At 43.9% G+C, this 18,435-nt stretch overlaps 2 protein-coding genes across 3 annotated transcripts in view; one reads left to right on the forward strand and one right to left on the reverse strand.

The window, feature by feature from the left end:
• CENPT (centromere protein T) overlaps positions 1 to 18,435 on the forward strand; it is a 146,874-nt gene that overhangs the window by 20,557 nt on the left and 107,882 nt on the right. The window contains exon 1 of one of the 2 annotated variants that reach the window (XM_069738601.1): positions 11,920 to 12,009. The exons of the other annotated variant lie outside the window; for it this stretch is intronic. The gene's annotated coding sequence lies outside the window, so the exon portion shown is untranslated. Of the gene's footprint in view, positions 1 to 11,919; positions 12,010 to 18,435 lie in introns of those variants that run through there. 2 annotated transcript variants of the gene reach the window in all.
• THAP11 (THAP domain containing 11) lies at positions 9,722 to 11,847 on the reverse strand. Its single transcript, XM_069738598.1, has one exon. It carries the CDS (start codon positions 11,766 to 11,768, stop codon positions 10,917 to 10,919), a length of 852 nt encoding a protein of 283 aa, XP_069594699.1. The 5' UTR covers positions 11,769 to 11,847; the 3' UTR covers positions 9,722 to 10,916.

An 18,435-nucleotide genomic window follows, 5' to 3' on the forward strand; every position in this document is an offset into this window, starting at 1 on the left:
AAGAAAATATCAAGGCTGATTCACTTTTCTGCTCCTTCCTGCCCACCGACCAAAAGGAAGAACGTCAACTCATCACCAAGCCATCCAAGATGGTTACTGTGGCTACAGTAAACCTGTCCCAAATTCCACCTGGTAAGACTTTGGTGTCAGAATCAGACAAGAGGCGGGTTCTGCAATGGTGGCATGCCTCCAAGTTGCCTAGTCATGCCAGACAGAAAAAGACTTAGCAAATATACAAAAAAGGTCTCTAACAAGTAGATGAGCTAAAATTGGCAATCAAGTGCATGTTAAAAGGCCAGGAGGACAGGGTGACAAGCCTGCTCTATATACAGGTCCTTCTCAAAAAATTAGCATATAGTGTTAAATTTCATTATTTACCATAATGTAATGATTACAATTAAACTTTCATATATTATAGATTCATTATCCACCAACTGAAATTTGTCAGGTCTTTTATTGTTTTAATACTGATGATTTTGGCATACAACTCCTGATAACCCAAAAAACCTGTCTCAATAAATTAGCATATCAAGAAAAGGTTCTCTAAACGACCTATTACCCTAATCTTCTGAATCAACTAATTAACTCTAAACACATGCAAAAGATACCTGAGGCTTTTATAAACTCCCTGCCTGGTTCATTACTCAAAACCCCCATCATGGGTAAGACTAGCGACCTGACAGATGTCAAGAAGGCCATCATTGACACCCTCAAGCAAGAGGGTAAGACCCAGAAAGAAATTTCTCAACAAATAGGCTGTTCCCAGAGTGCTGTATCAAGGCACCTCAATGGTAAGTCTGTTGGAAGGAAACAATGTGGCAGAAAACGCTGTACAACGAGAAGAGGAGACCGGACCCTGAGGAAGATTGTGGAGAAGGACCGATTCCAGACCTTGGGGAACCTGAGGAAGCAGTGGACTGAGTCTGGTGTGGAAACATCCAGAGCCACCGTGCACAGGCGTGTGCAGGAAATGGGCTACAGGTGCCGCATTCCCCAGGTAAAGCCACTTTTGAGCTACAGAGAAGCAGCACTGGACTGTTGCTAAGTGGTCCCAAGTACTTTTTTCTGATGAAAGCAAATTTTGCATGTCATTCGGAAATCAAGGTGCCAGAGTCTGGAGGAAGACTGGGGAGAAGGAAATGCCAAAATGCCTGAAGTCCAGTGTCAAGTACCGACAGTCAGTGATGGTGTGGGGTGCCATGTCAGCTGCTGGTGTTGGTCCACTGTGTTTCATCAAGGGCAGGGTCAATGCAGCTAGCTATCAGGAGATTTTGGAGCACTTCATGCTTCCATCGGCTGAAATGCTTTATGGAGATGAAGATTTCATTTTTCAGCACGACCTGGCACCTGCTCACAGTGCCAAAACCACTGGTAAATGGTTTACTGACCATGGTATTACTGTGCTCAATTGGCCTGCCAACTCTCCTGACCTGAACCCCATAGAGAATCTGTGGGATATTGTGAAGAGAAAGTTGAGAGACGCAAGACCCAACACTCTGGATGAGCTTAAGGCCGCTATTGAAGCATCCTGGGCCTCCATAACATCTCAGCAGTGTCACAGGCTGATTGCCTCCATGCCACGCCGCATTGAAGCAGTCATTTCTGCCAAAGGATTCCCGACCAAGTATTGAGTGCATAACTGAACATTATTATTTGTTGGTTTTTTTGTTTGTTATTAAAAAACACTTTTATTTGATTGGATGGGTGAAATATGCTAATTTATTGAGACAGGTTTTTTGGGTTATCAGGAGTTGTATGCCAAAATCATCAGTATTAAAACAATAAAACACCTGACAAATTTCAGTTGGTGGATAATGAATCTATAATATATGAAAGTTTAATTGTAATCATTACATTATGGTAAATAATGAAATTTAACACTATATGCTAATTTTTTGAGAAGGACCTGTATGTCAAGCTTATGATAGTAGATATGCCCACCCTGATGACATATATAATTCATCAATATAGTACCAATAAATAACCCTGAATACATCATAAAATCACATAGCAATATATTTAAGAAGGTACATAGACATGCGTCACAAATGTAAAAGGTAACATACCAGATGGGAATACACAGGATGTCAAGAAGTCTCCCGCCCACCGCAACGCGCGTTTCAGAGATTTCCTTCCCCAGGGGGCCGCCCACCAAAACGCGCGTTGGGGTGGGCGGGAGACTTCTTGACATCCTGTGTATTCCCATCTGGTATGTTGCCTTTACATTTGTGATGCATGTCTATGTACCTTCTTAAATATATTCCTGGGGTTCAGGTCTGGAGATTGAGCTGGCCATAACAGGGATTTGAAGTGGTGGTCCTTCATCCACACCTTGATTGACCTAGCTGTGTGGCATGGCGCATTGTCCTGCTGGAAAAACCAGTTCTCAGAGTTGGGGACATTGCCTGAGCAGAAGGAATCAACTGTTTTTTGAAGGATAACCTTGTATGCGGATTGATTCATACGTCCTTCGCAAAGAACAACCTGCCCAATTCCAGCCTTGCTGAAGCTTACCCAGATCAACACCTGGTAGTCTAAGGCTATGTACACACGTCAGGAATCTTTGCAGAAATTTCCTGACAAAAAAATGACTTTTTCCTCAGGAAATCCGCATGCGTTTTTCTTGCATTTTACTTGCGGTTTTTGTGCGGATTTTTCACGTTTTTTTCCCGAGCTTCCCAATGAATTAAATAGCGGGAAATCCATGAATAATCCACAAAATTTATGAACATGCTGCTTTTTTTTCCGCGATGCATTTTTATTGCAACATGTGCACAAAAATTGCGGAATGCATTAAAAATGATGGGATGCTTAATGTATGCATTTTTTAGTGTTTCTGCCGCGGAAAACCACCGAAAGAACGCGCAAAAAATGTTAAAAATTCGTAACGTGTGCACATAGTCTTATGGTTAGATGGAGACCTAGAGAGGCATAAAAACCACAGTGTCTTGCACCCACTGTGAAATTTGGTGGAGGATTGGTGATTTTTTTAAAGAAAATAAATACAAAATGTATTGCTTGGAACTACGGAGACATGTTGTCAGTAGTTCTCGTATAGAATAAAAGAACAATTTACATTTTACTCAAAAATATACCCATAAAGAGAAAAATCTGAGAAAATGAATATTTTTGCCAGAGCTGTATGTGTTTGAAGTCACTGTCCTGCACGAAGATCCATGATCTAGGATGCAACCCCAGCTTTCTGACACTGTGCACTACAATGCCACTAAAAATACTTTGGCTATCTTCAGATTTAATAATGCGTTGCACACAATCAAGACACACAGTGCCATAGGCAGAAATCCAACCCCAAAACATATTTGAACCTCCATGTTTGAATGTAGGTACTTTGTTCTTTTCTTTGTAGGCCTCGTTATGTTATTGGTAAATGGTAGGATGATGTGCTTTACCAAAAAGCTCTATCTTGGTCTTAGGCTAGGTTCACATTGCGTTAGGGCAATCCGTTTAGCGCATAGCGCTAGCGGATTGCGTTAACGCAATGTCTTTAGAGTGATTGCGTTTGCCGAGGTCCGTCACAAAATAACGGCACAACGCTAGCGCATGCCGAAAACGGCATGCGCTAGCGATGCGCTACAGATAAAAATCACATTGCCGTCAATGGGTGCGCTAACGGACCCGTTGCATGGCGTTAATTGCGACAACTTGTGGGAGGGGCTTATCAAAGCATGGGGTGAAATTTCTCCAGATTACCTCAGTAAATTAACTGCTGGAATGCCAAATGCTGTTATTGCTGCAAAGGGAGCATTCTTTGACAAAAGCAAAGTTTGAATGAGAAAATTATTTCAAGTAAAAATCTTTTTTTAGAACCTCGTCAATGTCTGGACTAGATTTTCAATTCATTTGGCAACTCATTTGATTAATAAAAGTATGAGTTTTCATGAAAAAAAAAACACAATTGTGTGGGTGACCTTAAACTTTTGAATGGTAGTACATATGTGATTTTCTTGCTAAGGTAGTAAAATGTAAAAAAAAACAACTATAAAATCTAGCCTCTTGACAATACCCCATAGATTCTCTATTGGGTTAAGGTCAGGCGAGTTTGCTGCCAATCAAGCACAGTCATACTGTTGTTTGTAAACCAGGTATTGGTACTTTTGGCAGTGTGCACAGGGGCCAAGTCCTGCTGGAGAATGAAATGTCCATCTCCAAAAAGCTTGTCAGCAGAGGGAAGCATGAAGCGCTCTAAAATTTCCTGGTAGACGGCTGTGCTGACTTTGGTCTTGATAAAACACAGTGGACCTACACCAGCAGATGACATGGCTCCCCAAACCATCAATAATTGTGGAAACTTCACACTAGACCTCCAGCAGCTTGGATTGTGGCCTCCACTCTTCCTCCAGACTCTGAAACCTTGATTTCCAAATGAAATGCAAAATTTACTCTCCTTGTGGAGTGTGTCAATGACTGCCTTCTGGATATCTGTCAAGTCAGCAGTCTTCCCCACGATTGTGGAGCCTACTGAAACAGACTAAGGGACCTTTCTAAATCCTTAGAAAGCCTTTACAGGTGTTTTTCGTTAATTATTTTGATTTACTTGAGATACTTTTGGGTTTTCATTGGCTTTAAGCCATAATCATCAACATTAACAAAAATAAACACTTGAAGTAAATCACTCTGTTTGTAATGACAATAATATACGAGTTTCACTTTTTGCATTGAAGAAGTGAAATAAATTAACTTTTTGATTATATTCTAAATTTATGAGAGGCACCTATAGATCAGGGCGCCCCACATCAAATTCAGGTCACTCCAGCCTGGCCCTAATTGGTTTTGGGCATGAGAACTGGCATCAAAATGAGCAGTGTGTGTGCTGTAAGAACTCACAAGTCTGCAGTCACAGAGAGGCGGCAGACTTTCAGCTTAAGACGGGACAACTCCTTTAACCCTTAAAACAAAAGGAACTTATTCAAATCAGTACAAATTTGCAATTTGTCAACTTTGATGCCAGCTTTTTTAGAACAATAACCACTCCGGCCAACCGGAAAAAAAAAGGATTTTGATTTGGATCTCCCCGTTTTGTGCTTGCGTTATAAGACCAATGACCCAAGGTCATTTAACACTTTAAAAAACACATTTAAATCTGTGAAAATTAGCTACCGTATATACTCGAGTATAAGCCGAGATTTTCAGCCCATTTTTTTAGGCTGAAAGTGCCCCTCTCGGCTTATACTCGAGTCATTGTCCCAGGGGGGTCGGCGGGGGAGGGGCAGCTGTCACATGTCCCTGCATCTCCGGGCGCTGACCGCTTCTTCCAGCGTTGAGCGGTCACATGGTACCGCTCATTACAGTAATGAATATGGACCCGACTCCACTCTCATAGGGGTGGAGCCGCATATTCATTACTGTAATGAGCGGTAACGGTGAACGCTCAACGCTGGAAGAAGCTGTCAGCGCCCGGAGATGCAGGGACCGCGCCAGGAGCAGGTGAGTATAATGGGGAGGGGAGCGCTGTGCGATATTCACCTGTCCTCGTTCCGGGCGCCGCTCCGTCTTCAGTGTCCTCTGCAGTGATGCTCAGGTCAGAGGGCACTATTACGCGATTAGTGCGCGCCCTCTGCCTGAACGTCAGTGCTGAGGATGCGGAAGACACAGCAGCGCCGGAACGAGGATTGGTGAACATTGCAAGTGCCAAGGGCCTGATTAACGAGAGGCGAGTGTCATTTTTTTCTTTTTAATCACAGCAACAGCATATGGGGCAAATATCTCTATGGAGCAACTTATGGGGCCATATTCAACCGTTTGTGCAGCACTATATGGGGCAAATGTCTGTATGGAGCATCTTATGGGGCCATAATCAGCATTTGTGCAGCATTATATGGGGCAAATATCTTTATGGAGCATCTTAAGGGGCCATAATCAGCATTTGTGCAGCATTATATTGGGCAAATGTCTCAATGGAGCATCATTTGGGGCCCTTATTAACCTTTATGCAGTACTGTATGGGGCAAATGTGTCTATGGAGCATCTTATGGGGCCATTATTAACCTTTGTGCAGCATTATATGGGACATGTTTTAATATGGAGCATCTTATGGGGCCATCATAAACTGTATGGAGCATTATATGGGGAGTATTTTGTATGGAGCATTATATGGGGCCCATCATGATCTGTATGGAGCATTATATGGGGCTCCTGATTCAATATGGATATTCAATAACACAACCTATTGATATCTCAATTAATTTTACTTTTATTGGTATCTATTTTTACTTTTGACATTTACCGGTAGCTGCTGCATTTTTCCACCCTAGGCTTATACTCGAGTCATTAAGTTTTCCCAGTTTTTTGTGGCAAAATTAAGGGGGGTCGGCTTATACTCGGGTCAGCTTAGACGCGAGTATATACGGTATTTTGCTCACTTTGATGCCCAGGAACAGTTTGGGCAAGGCAAGAATGACCTGAATTTGATGCGGGGCATCATTATCTGTATAATCCTGGTGTGAGATCAGTGGCCCAAAGTTATTTAACCCCTGAAAACCACCAGTTACTTATTCAAACCAGTGAAAATTGGCTGATCATCCACGTTGATGCCAGTTCTCATGCTCAGAACCCATTAGGGCCAAGGTGGAGTGACCTGAATTTGATGTGGGGCATCCTGATCTATGCGTCTGCAGTGTGAGATCAGTGGCCCAAAGTCATTTAACCCTTTCAATAATGCCCTTCAGTGCCCTATTTAATGCTCTTTTTTTGTGCCAGTTTTGTAGCGGCTATTAAGTGTATTCACATTGGTGAGACTCACTGTATTGTTTTCTGTAAGTGATTTTTTTAACAAAAAAACTTTTGTTAAATTTGTAAAAAAAAATTGCCGAATACGAAAACTTGAAGAATAAGAAACCACCTTCAGCATCATGTCCCATAGAAAGTGGGTGGAACACTGGTCACACATGTGCACTACCTTTTCACTCACACAGTAGACTTTGGTACCTCCAATTCATAGTCGGTGGAGGGCACATCCGACCCCCAGTGATCACACATTTATCACCTACTTCTGTGGATAAATGATAAATGTATGTATTTGGAAAACCACTATATTCATTAAGCCTCAGTACAAGCTCCATTGTCTGGTAAGGCACTGTTTCCTACTATATCTCAACATGTCACCATTTTTTACATAGGTTCTCTAAAAATTCTCCCCCCAAAAATAATGTCATACTGCAACATTTGTTGTTTTATGTAGATAATCTGGGATCATTGGGTCTTGAGCACTATATGGAGGGAGTCCCTACCCAGCAGTTCTTTGTAGCGCACAGAAGACGCTTTGATCAATACAGAATCCTTAAAGGGTTCTTCCCAACATTTCAAGTTATCACTGATTGAAATAATAGTCGATAACTTTGTTACTGTCAAGAGTCCGACCACTGGGACTCCCACCAAACCCAAGAACAGGGTTCTTAAATGCATCATCGGAGAGGAGTCGTAACCATGTAACCACTCCATCCATACCCTCTTGGTCTGCCAGAAATAGTCAAGCACAGCATTTGATTTTTTTACCCCACAGTTCAAAATGAATGGTCCTGAGGCACGTATGTGCAGACACCACTACAATGAGGCATTTACCAGCCCTGCAGTCTGGACTGATGTTGGACCCTCCATAAGTTCTGAAAAGGAGATAACTTTTATTAAACAGAGTCTATCAGCACAAAATGACTATTCAAACCAATCCAGGCGCTGGGGCGTCCCTTAATGGTCAGTTCTGTCACCTTTTTATCTACTTGTTTTTCACATATATCGCCTTTCTCTGGCTCCTGTAGAGTCGGAGCCATCAATGAAGAAAAGAGCAACGATAGATTGAAAGCAAGTAGGTGGGATGGTGCACTAAACTTTTTGGCCACGTCAAGGGTTTACAGAGTGCATGTGCTTGATCTGAACAGTCAATTTGTGCTGATGGACTCCCTTTAATGTGGGGACTAACGCTTTAAGGAAAACCCATCACCAGATTTATGCTTCCACATCTGACAGATTCATAAAGTAGGGGCAGAGTCCAGATTCCAACGATGTCGCTTACTGAGTATGGTAAAGTTACTGTTGTATCTACTGCATCTCTGCTAGTCCTCTCAGTGTCGAGTCTGCTCAATGATGAGCTTTAGCCAGCAATGACCACCCATAACAGATTATGTAGTCATGAAGCTGTCAGTCATGGGGGGGCATTGATAGCCAAAGCTCATCATTGAGCAGACAACGGTGAGAAGACTAGCAGAGATGCAGCAGAAAAAACTTAAGTTTAGCAAACTACATCAAGCCTACTGGAATTGGAGGTCTCTGCCCTTATATTATGCTGGTCTCAGAATGCGAACAATAAATCTGGTGACAACATTTGCTTTAAATGGATTGTCCAGGCTCTATGTGACTGCAGACTTGTGAATCCTTACATGACATGTACTATGAGGATTCTCCGCTGTTACGTATGCAATTTGCACATTTCTGGACACATTCCGACTAGACATGTCCGGCCTAGCTCAATACACTTGCATTGAGTGAGCTCGCGCACTTCTAGTCTGCATGTGACCACATGTACGGAAATCACATACTTGCAGTCACGCGCCCGCCACCAGAGAATCCTCAGTGTGTGACATGTGAAGATTCATAAGTCTGCAGTCACATATCAAACCACAAAGTGACTGCAGACTTGTAGCCTAAGGCCAGACAACCCCTTTAATCAAGTCACCATTTCCCACTCATTGCATCAATCCTTCATAAAACATCCCAACGGTCGTAAGTTTTTGGCACGCTGTAGGAGAGAATCGTTGCATAAAAATATCGCAATAGGACCAACCCGCTCCAGCCAGAATCTCAAAAATCTACCATCAAAATAAACTTTTATTAAAAAAAAAAACCATGAATGATTCTCAGACCAGTCTTTACCAATGTTTCCATACGCAGTGCACACTGTATACGTCCATAGTCCCTTTCCATAGGATAGAGCTGGCGTCCGACCTGAGCAATCCATCCACAAGTCACTTTGACACTTAACTGCGGATGTCCTGAAAAACCATTGGCAAACATATTTGGCCTTAAAGAACAACAAAAAAAAACCCCACAACTTTGCAAAACAATATTGAATAAGTGCATCACAATTTATCTCAGTCTCTTAAAAAAAAATATAAGTCTCCTCTCCAAGGAAAACTGAACCTAAAAGTCTCCTCGTCCTCATGGTGTCACGGAATACAACACGCATGCAAAAGACAAAATGGAACAACTGAATACATTTTTCACGACTTTTGTACCATGATGGACTTTTCCGCAGGTCTGTTGCATTGACATCTACAACTTGGAGACACGATTACATTCTTAGGGTTCCTTCTCACAAGATCGTTTACCGCCCGAACGTGGCGGGTTACATATGAAAGTCTTAGGCTTTTTTTTTTTTTTTAAGCTGTCAAAAACAAAAGTTTTTCTAGTGGAAACCGCTTCCAAGGCTATGTTCACACTGAGGATTTTTTTTTTTTTTTTTTTTTTAGTAGCAGATCTTCTCAAAAACTTTTGGAAATCCACTTTTGAGGTTCATATATTTTTTTTTTTTGGTAACTTATTTTCCCCCTTGAGAAAGTTTAAAAAAATAAAATAAAAAATTTAAAGTCCATGTCACTTTTTTCCAAGCGGATCCTGAAGACTGCGGATCCAAATAACATAACAGACTGCAGAGAGAAAAAAAAATTATATATATATATATATATATATATATATATATATATATATATATATATATATATTTTTTTTTTTTATTATTGTGGTTTTTGAAAACATAAAAAATAAATGAATTAAAAAAAAATGTGGTTTTTGAAAAACCTAAAATATAAAAATAATAAAAAAATCTGTACATACAGTTTTTAGAGGAAGTTTATTTTTTGCAGCCTTTTGATTGGACAGTGTCTATTTGGCATCAGATTCCAAATGATGACATGCACTTTGTTTGTTTTTCTACGAGGTGTTTTGAAAAACCTTTTCAGGAAAAAACACCTTTAGATGAACATCAAAGTGGATTTCCAATACAAGTGAATAGGAAGAGTTTTTGAAACTGATCCACACTGGAAAAAAACCCCCAAAAACTGGAGAACTTCTCCTTAGGAGTGTGTTCGCACAGTTTTGTTATTGTTTTCCCCAGGAGTTTGTGGTACAGAAATTCTCCGGTCAAAGGTTATTTTTTACTTTAAAAAAGGTTTTTCGGAGACTTTCTGCTATTTTCTGAAACAAAAAACAACCAAGAGTGACCAGGAGTTTTTAGAGTGAAAACGCTCCCAAAAAATGTTTTTTATTTTATAGAGTCTCTCCTCCAAAACCTCCTTAAAGTAGAACCTCGGACGGAAATACCCTTAGGGCTGTTTTCTTTCAGCAGTAACTCTCCCATCTAAACTCATGTTTTTTTAACTCCTTGTTGTTTAGGGAGCGTATCTGGAAAAAAAGGCAACCCCCCCAAAAAAAAACCAAGCCATCCTTTGTGAAGAACCTCCGACAGAGGTCACTTGGTGGTCTTAGGAGTTGCCCTCAAGTTTTTTCTTGGCGGCATTCATGGAGAACCTCCGACAGAGGTCACTTGGTGGTCTTAGGAGTTGCCCTCAAGTTTTTTCTTGGCGGCATTCATGGAGAACCTCCGACAGAGGTCACTTGGTGGTCTTAGGAGTTGCCCTCAAGTTTGTCCTTGGCGGCATTCATGGAGAACCTCTGACAGAGGTCACTTGGTGGTCTTAGGAGTTGCCCTCAAGTTTGTCCTTGGCGGCATTCATGGAGAACCTCCGACAGAGGTCACTTGGTGGTCTTAGGAGTTGCCCTCAAGTTTGTCCTTGGCGGCGTTCATGGAGAACCTCTGACAGAGGTCACTTGGTGGTCTTAGGAGTTGCCCTCAAGTTTGTCCTTGGCGGCGTTCATGGAGAACCTCTGACAGAGGTCACTTGGTGGTCTTAGGAGTTGCCCTCGAGTTTTTTCTTGGCGGCGTTCATGGACAGGACCTTGTCTTTCTGTCGGATCTCCTCTCGCAGTTTCACCTCGGTGAGCCGTAAGTGTCTGATGCTGGACTTCATCTCCTTCATCTTCACCTCCATCAGGGCGATGATGTCCCGCTGCTCGTTGAGTTTGCGCAGCAGCTCTTCGGTGGTGGTCCCGGAGGACATGGAGTAGGAGTGGTCGGCGTATTGAGGGGCTGGGTAGTACTCGGGCATGGGGTAGGTCTCTTCTCCCACCACCACCACCTGCAGCTGCTGGTGCGCCGTCACCGGGGAGAAGTGCGAGCCGCTGGGGTCCAGCTTCACCGTCAGGTTCACCGGGTTGGCTTCCGAGCCCATGGGGTGATCGGCGGAGCGGCCCATGGCTGCCGATGCCTCCAGCTCTGGCGCGGCCCCCAGCAGCATCATCTCCGCCCCACCCGCCGTCAGCTCCAGCACCTCCTGCTCCGGCAGCCCCGTCACCAGCACCGTGGTGGCCCCCGTGGAGTAGCTGGGCTGGTGGTGGCGCTTTCGGGGGCGCTCCCCAGCATTGCCCCGCCGGGCTTTCCTCTCGTTCACCCCTCTCAGGGGGAATATGGTGGGCACCTTGATGCTGTAGGACTTGCGCCCCCCGTGGAAGTGCAGGCTGCACACCCGGTGCCCGTTAGTGGGCTGGAAAGTATTGAAGCAGCCGGTGACTCCAGCCCGGGACACGTTCTTCAGCCACAAGTGTCTCAGCTCCGGGTCCTTGGGGAACGTGTAAAAGTGCAGCCCTTTATCCCGGTGAGAGTTGCTGTAGCATCCGGGGACGCAGCAGGTGAAGCCCGGCATCACTGCAACTAGCAGCGGCAACTCGCCAACATCGGGGATGCTGCTGCTACACGGGAGAGAGCGGACGGCGGAAACTACATATCCCATCACACCCTTCACTTCCGGGACACAGGGAGGCCTCGGCGGGGAGGACTACGGCTCCCACAGTGCACCGCGGGCAACTTCCGGCGCGGGATATTATCGCGAGAGTAGGAAACGGCGGCAGCGTTTGTCAAGCAGAAGAAGCCAGGTCACTGGTCAGGTAGGTACGGAGCAGTGTGTCTCCATACCGGTGCCAGGCGCCACCTGTGCCCCCTCACAGTGCCCGTCCCCTCCTGTGCCCCCTCACAGTGCCCGTCCCCTCCTGTGCCCCCTCACAGTGCCCGTCACCTCCTGTGTCCCCTCACAGTGCCCGTCACCTCCTGTGCCCCCTCACAGTGCCCGTCACCTCCTGTGTCCCCTCACAGTGCCCGTCACCTCCTGTGTCCCCTCACAGTGCCCGTCACCTCCTGTGTCCCCTCACAGTGCCCGTCACCTCCTGTGTCCCCTCACAGTGCCCGTCACCTCCTGTGTCCCCTCCTCACTCACTTCCCAGACTTCTGCACACTCTTCCAAGAGGAGTAACAGAGGGACAAAACAATGCAAAGGGCTTAAAAAAAAAACACGGTATTAACCAGTTCATGACTATTTTCTCGCTCACCCCTAAAACATTTTGGGGTTTTAACGTTCATGCTCCTTTAAAAGCTCTAAAAAAAATTTTTTTTTGAATTTTTCACAGTCAAATTTTTTTTTTTTTTTTTTTTTTTTTGTAAGTTCGAGGGTTAATTTTTTTGTTATTTTTACTTTAATTTACTTTTTTATGATATTGGGGAAATGTCGTCTTCATGCATTTTTATTTGATAATTTCTTGGGTGTTTTTGTCTGTCTTTTTTTCTACTATCAAGGACGGCTAAAATGTCTCAGATTGTGCTCCCCTTTCCATAGAGATTATTTCTATACTATTTTTCTCTTTTTGACTCGTGTGGGGCCATAGATAGCGATTTGGACTGCAGTATGTTACTTTGTTGTTTTTTTTTTTTTGTTTTTGTTTTTTTGCTTTAACCCCTTAGTGACCGAGCCAATTTTTGCAATTCTGACCACTGTCCCTTTATGAGGTTATAACTCGGGAACGCTTCAACGGATCCCGCTGATTCTGAGATTGTTTTTTCGTGACATATTGTACTTCATGTTAGTGGTAACATTTCTTCGACATTACTTGCGATTATTTATGAAAAAAACGGAAATATGGCGAAAATTTTTAAAATTTTGCAATTTTCAAACTTTGTATTTTTGTGCCCTTAAATCAGAGAGATAGGTCACGAAAAATAGTTAATAAGTAACGTTTCCCACATGTCTACTTTACATCAGCACAATTTTCAAAACAAAATTTTTTTTGTTAGGGAGTTATAAGGGTTAAAAGTTCACCAGCAATTTCTCATTTCTACAACACCATTTTTTTTTAGGACCACATCACATTTGAAGTCATTTTGAGGGGTCTATATGATAGAAAATACCCAAGTGTGACACCATTCTAAAAACTGCACCCCTCAAGGTGCTCAAAACCACGTTCAAGAAGTTTATTAACCCTTTACATAAAGGCAACAGGTTTCTGCTAATAACCAAGAAAAATTATCTTTCACAATTGGTGCAGAATCCAACCAGAGGAGCAGCACTTTTAGACCTAATACTATCTAATAGACCTGACAGAATAACAAATCTGCAGGTGGTTGGGCATTTAGGAAATAGCGACCACAATATTGTGCAGTTTCACCTGTATTTCACTAGGGGGACTTGTCAGGGAGTCACAAAAACATTGAACTTTAGGAAGGCAAAGTTTGAACAGCTTAGAGATGCCCTTAATCTGGTAGACTGGGACAATATCCTCAGAAATAAGAATACAGATAATAAATGGGAAATGTTTAAGAACATCCTAAATAGGCAGTGTAAGCGGTTTATACCTTGTGGGAATAAAAGGACTAGAAATAGGAAAAACCCAATGTGGCTAAACAAAGAAGTAAGACAGGCAATTAACAGTAAAAAGAAAGCATTTGCACTACTAAAGCAGGATGGCACCATTGAAGCTCTAAAAAACTATAGGGAGAAAAATACTTTATCTAAAAAACTAATTAAAGCTGCCAAAAAGGAAACAGAGAAGCACATTGCTAAGGAGAGTAAAACTAATCCCAAACTGTTCTTCAACTATATCAATAGTAAAAAAATAAAAACTGAAAATGTAGGCCCCTTAAAAAATAGTGAGGAAAGAATGGTTGTAGATGACGAGGAAAAAGCTAACATATTAAACACCTTCTTCTCCACGGTATTCACGGTGGAAAATGAAATGCTAGGTGAAATCCCAAGAAACAATGAAAACCCTATATTAAGGGTCACCAATCTAACCCAAGAAGAGGTGCGAAACCGGCTAAATAAGATTAAAATAGATAAATCTCCGGGTCCGGATGGCATACACCCACGAGTACTAAGAGAACTAAGTAATGTAATAGATAAACCATTATTTCTTATTTTTAGTGACTCTATAGCGACAGGGTCTGTTCCGCAGGACTGGCGCATAGCAAATGTGGTGCCAATATTCAAAAAGGGCTCTAAATATGAACCTGGAAATTATAGGCCAGTAAGTCTAACCTCTATTGTTGGTAAAATATTTGAAGGGTTTCTGAGGGATGTTATTCTGGATTATCTCAATGAGAATAACTGTTTAACTCCATATCAGCATGGGTTTATGAGAAATCGCTCCTGTCAAACCAATCTAATCAGTTTTTATGAAGAGGTAAGCTATAGACTGGACCACGGTGAGTCATTGGACGTGGTATATCTCGATTTTTCCAAAGCGTTTGATACCGTGCCGCACAAGAGGTTGGTACACAAAATGAGAATGCTTGGTCTGGGGGAAAATGTGTGTAAATGGGTTAGTAACTGGCTTAGTGATAGAAAGCAGAGGGTGGTTATAAATGGTATAGTCTCTAACTGGGTCGCTGTGACCAGTGGGGTACCGCAGGGGTCAGTATTGGGACCTGTTCTCTTCAACATATTCATTAATGATCTGGTAGAAGGTTTACACAGTAAAATATCGATATTTGCAGATGATACAAAACTATGTAAAGCAGTTAATACAAGAGAAGATAGTATTCTGCTACAGATGGATCTGGATAAGTTGGAAACTTGGGCTGAAAGGTGGCAGATGAGGTTTAACAATGATAAATGTAAGGTTATACACATGGGAAGAGGGAATCAATATCACCATTACACACTGAACGGGAAACCACTGGGTAAATCTGACAGGGAGAAGGACTTGGGGATCCTAGTTAATGATAAACTTACCTGGAGCAGCCAGTGCCAGGCAGCAGCTGCCAAGGCAAACAGGATCATGGGGTGCATTAAAAGAGGTCTGGATACACATGATGAGAGCATTATACTGCCTCTGTACAAATCCCTAGTTAGACCGCACATGGAGTACTGTGTCCAGTTTTGGGCACCGGTGCTCAGGAAGGATATAATGGAGCTAGAGAGAGTACAAAGGAGGGCAACAAAATTAATAAAGGGGATGGGAGAACTACAATACCCAGATAGATTAGCGAAATTAGGATTATTTAGTCTAGAAAAAAGACGACTGAGGGGCGATCTAATAACCATGTATAAGTATATAAGGGGACAATACAAATATCTCGCTGAGGATCTGTTTATACCAAGGAAGGTGACGGGCACAAGGGGGCATTCTTTGCGTCTGGAGGAGAGAAGGTTTTTCCACCAACATAGAAGAGGATTCTTTACTGTTAGGGCAGTGAGAATCTGGAATTGCTTGCCTGAGGAGGTGGTGATGGCGAACTCAGTCGAGGGGTTCAAGAGAGGCCTGGATGTCTTCCTGGAGCAGAACAATATTGTATCATACAATTATTAGGTTCTGTAGAAGGACGTAGATCTGGGGATTTATTATGATGGAATATAGGCTGAACTGGATGGACAAATGTCTTTTTTCGGCCTTACTAACTATGTTACTATGTTACTTTTACGTGCTTCACAGGAACTGAAACAATGTGGAAGGAAAAAATGAACATTTAAAGGGCACCTGTCACCCCGAAAATCGCGGGTGAGGTAAGCCCACCGGCATCAGGGGCTTATCTACAGCATTCTGTAATGCTGTAGATAAGCCCCCGATGTTACCTGAAAAAGGAGAAAAAGACGTTATATTATACTCACCCAGGGGCGGTCCCGCTGCTGGTCAGGTCGGATGGGCGTCTCCGGTCCGCTGCGGCGCCTCCCATCTTCATTACAAGATGTCCTCTTCTGATCTTCAGCCACGGCTCCGGCTCAGGCGTACTTTGCTCTGCCCTCTTGAGGGCAGAGGATAGTACTGCAGTGCGCAGGCGCCGGAAAGGTCAGAGGCCCGGCGTCTGCGCACTGCAGTACTTTGTCTGCCCTCAACAGGGCAGAGCAAAGTACGCCTGCGCCGGAGCCGTGGCTGAAGATCAGAAGAGGACGTCATAGAAAGAAGATAGGAGGCGCCGCAGCGGACCGGAGACGCCCATCTGACCTGACCAGCAGCGGGACCGCCCCTGAGTGAGTATAATATAACGTCTTTTTCTCCTCTTTCAGGTAACATCGGGGGCTTATCTACAGCATTACAGAATGCTGCAGATAAGCCCCTGATGCCGGTGGGCTTACCTCACCCGCGAATTTCGGGGTGACAGGTGCCCTTTAACTTTTTTTTGCAAACTTCAGAACCATTTTTTTTTTTATTTTCACAAGTGTAAACACAGAAATGTAACCATAAATTTTGTTATGCAATTTCTCCTGAGTACGTCGATACCCCATATGTGGGGGTAAACCACTGTTTGGGCGCACCACAGAACTTGGAAGTGAAGGAGCGCCGTTTGACTTTTTCAATGCAGAATTGGCTGGAATTGAGATCGGACGCCATGTCACGTTTAGAGAGCCCCTGATGTGCCTAAACAGTGGAAACCCCCCACAAGTGACACCATTTTGGAAACTAGACCCCCCATGGAACTTATCTAGATGTGTGGTGAGCACTTTGAATGCCCAAGTGCTGCACAGAAGTTTAGAATGCAGAGTCGTGAAAATAAAAAATATTTTTTTTTTCCCCAAAAAAAGATTTTGTAGCCCCCAAGTTTTTATTTTCACAAGGGTAACAGGAGAAGTTGGACCCCAAAATTTGTTGTCCAATTTATCCCGAGTACACTGATGCCCCATATGTGGGGGTAACCCACTGTTTGGGCGCACGGCAGAGCTCAAAAGGGAGGGAGCACCATTTGACTTTTTGAGCGCAAAATTGGCTGTCGTGTTTGGAGACCCCCTGATGCACCTAAACCCCCCAATTCTAACTCCAACCCTAACCCGATACATAATCCTAATCACAACCCTAACGATAATCACAACCCTAACCCCAAAACAACCCTAATGTCAACCCTAACCATAACCCTAATCAAAACCCTAAATCCAACACACCCCTAATCCTAATCTCAACCCTAACCTCAAACCTAACCCTAATCCCAATACACCCCTAATCACAACCCTAACCGTAACCCTAATGCCAACCCTAATTCTAATACCAACCCTAATCCTAACCCTAATCCCAACCCTAGCTCTAACTTTAGCCCTAACCCCAGCCCTAACTTTAGCCCCAACCCTAACCCTAGCCCTAAGGCTACTTTCACACTTGCGTCGTTTGGCATCCGTCGCAATCCGTCGTTTTGGACAAAAAACGGATCCTGCAAATGTGCCCGCAGGATGCGTTTTTTGCCTATAGACTTGTATTGCCGACGGATCGCCACACCGCGTCCGTTGTGGACTGCATCAGTTGTGTTTTGGCGGACCGTCGGCACAAAAAAAGTTCAATGTAACTTTTTTTGTACGTCGCGTCCGCCATTTCCGACCGCGCATGCGTGGCCGTAACTCCGCCCCCTTCTCCCCAGGACATAGACTGGGCAGCGGATGCATTGAAAAACTGCATCCGCTGCCCACATTGTGCACAATTTTCACAACGTGCGTCGGTATGTCGGGCCGACGCAAGTGTGAAAGAAGCCTAACCCTATATTTAGCCCCAGCCCTAACCCTAAATTTAGCCCTAACCCTAATTTTAGCCCCAACTGCTCTTCTCCTGCCGGCCGGCAGATGGCGACAGATGGCGGGCGCACTGCGCATGCGCCAGCCATTTTCTTTCCAGATGAAGACGTCGGCGGGCAGGAGAGGACGCAGGAGATTCCAGGGACAGCCTGTTCTTTGGGGTCTCGGCTACTCCCGGCAGCCGAGACTCCAAAGATCCTCTCGGTGCTGGCCGGCGGGCGCACTGCGCATGCGCCCGCCATTTTTTTTGCCGGAAAAAAATGGTGGCGACCATCGGGAGCCACGAGGAGCACTGGGGAGACAGGTGAGTATGGGGGGCTATCTGGCACCCCTTTTCTCTGTCCTCTGATGTGCGATCACATCGGAGGTCAGAGAAATTAAAAGGGAAATCGCGTTGTTTTTTTTAAACGGTTTACTACCGGCGATCGCAACTCCGGGTCTCGGCTACCCCCGGCAATCGAGACCCCAGAGAAAATCCGACTCTGGGGGGCGCTATTCACTTTTTCTACAGCGCCGTTAATTAACGGCGCTGTGGTTTAAGTACCCTTAACTG

Source organism: Ranitomeya imitator, chromosome 9, assembly GCF_032444005.1.
Source record: "Ranitomeya imitator isolate aRanImi1 chromosome 9, aRanImi1.pri, whole genome shotgun sequence".
Lineage (NCBI taxonomy): Eukaryota > Metazoa > Chordata > Amphibia > Anura > Dendrobatidae > Ranitomeya > Ranitomeya imitator.

Coding starts and splice junctions, on each gene's coding strand:
- THAP11 (XM_069738598.1), bottom strand. CDS start 11,768: ATGCCGGGCTTCACCTGCTGCGTCCCCGGATGCTACAGCAACTCTCAC.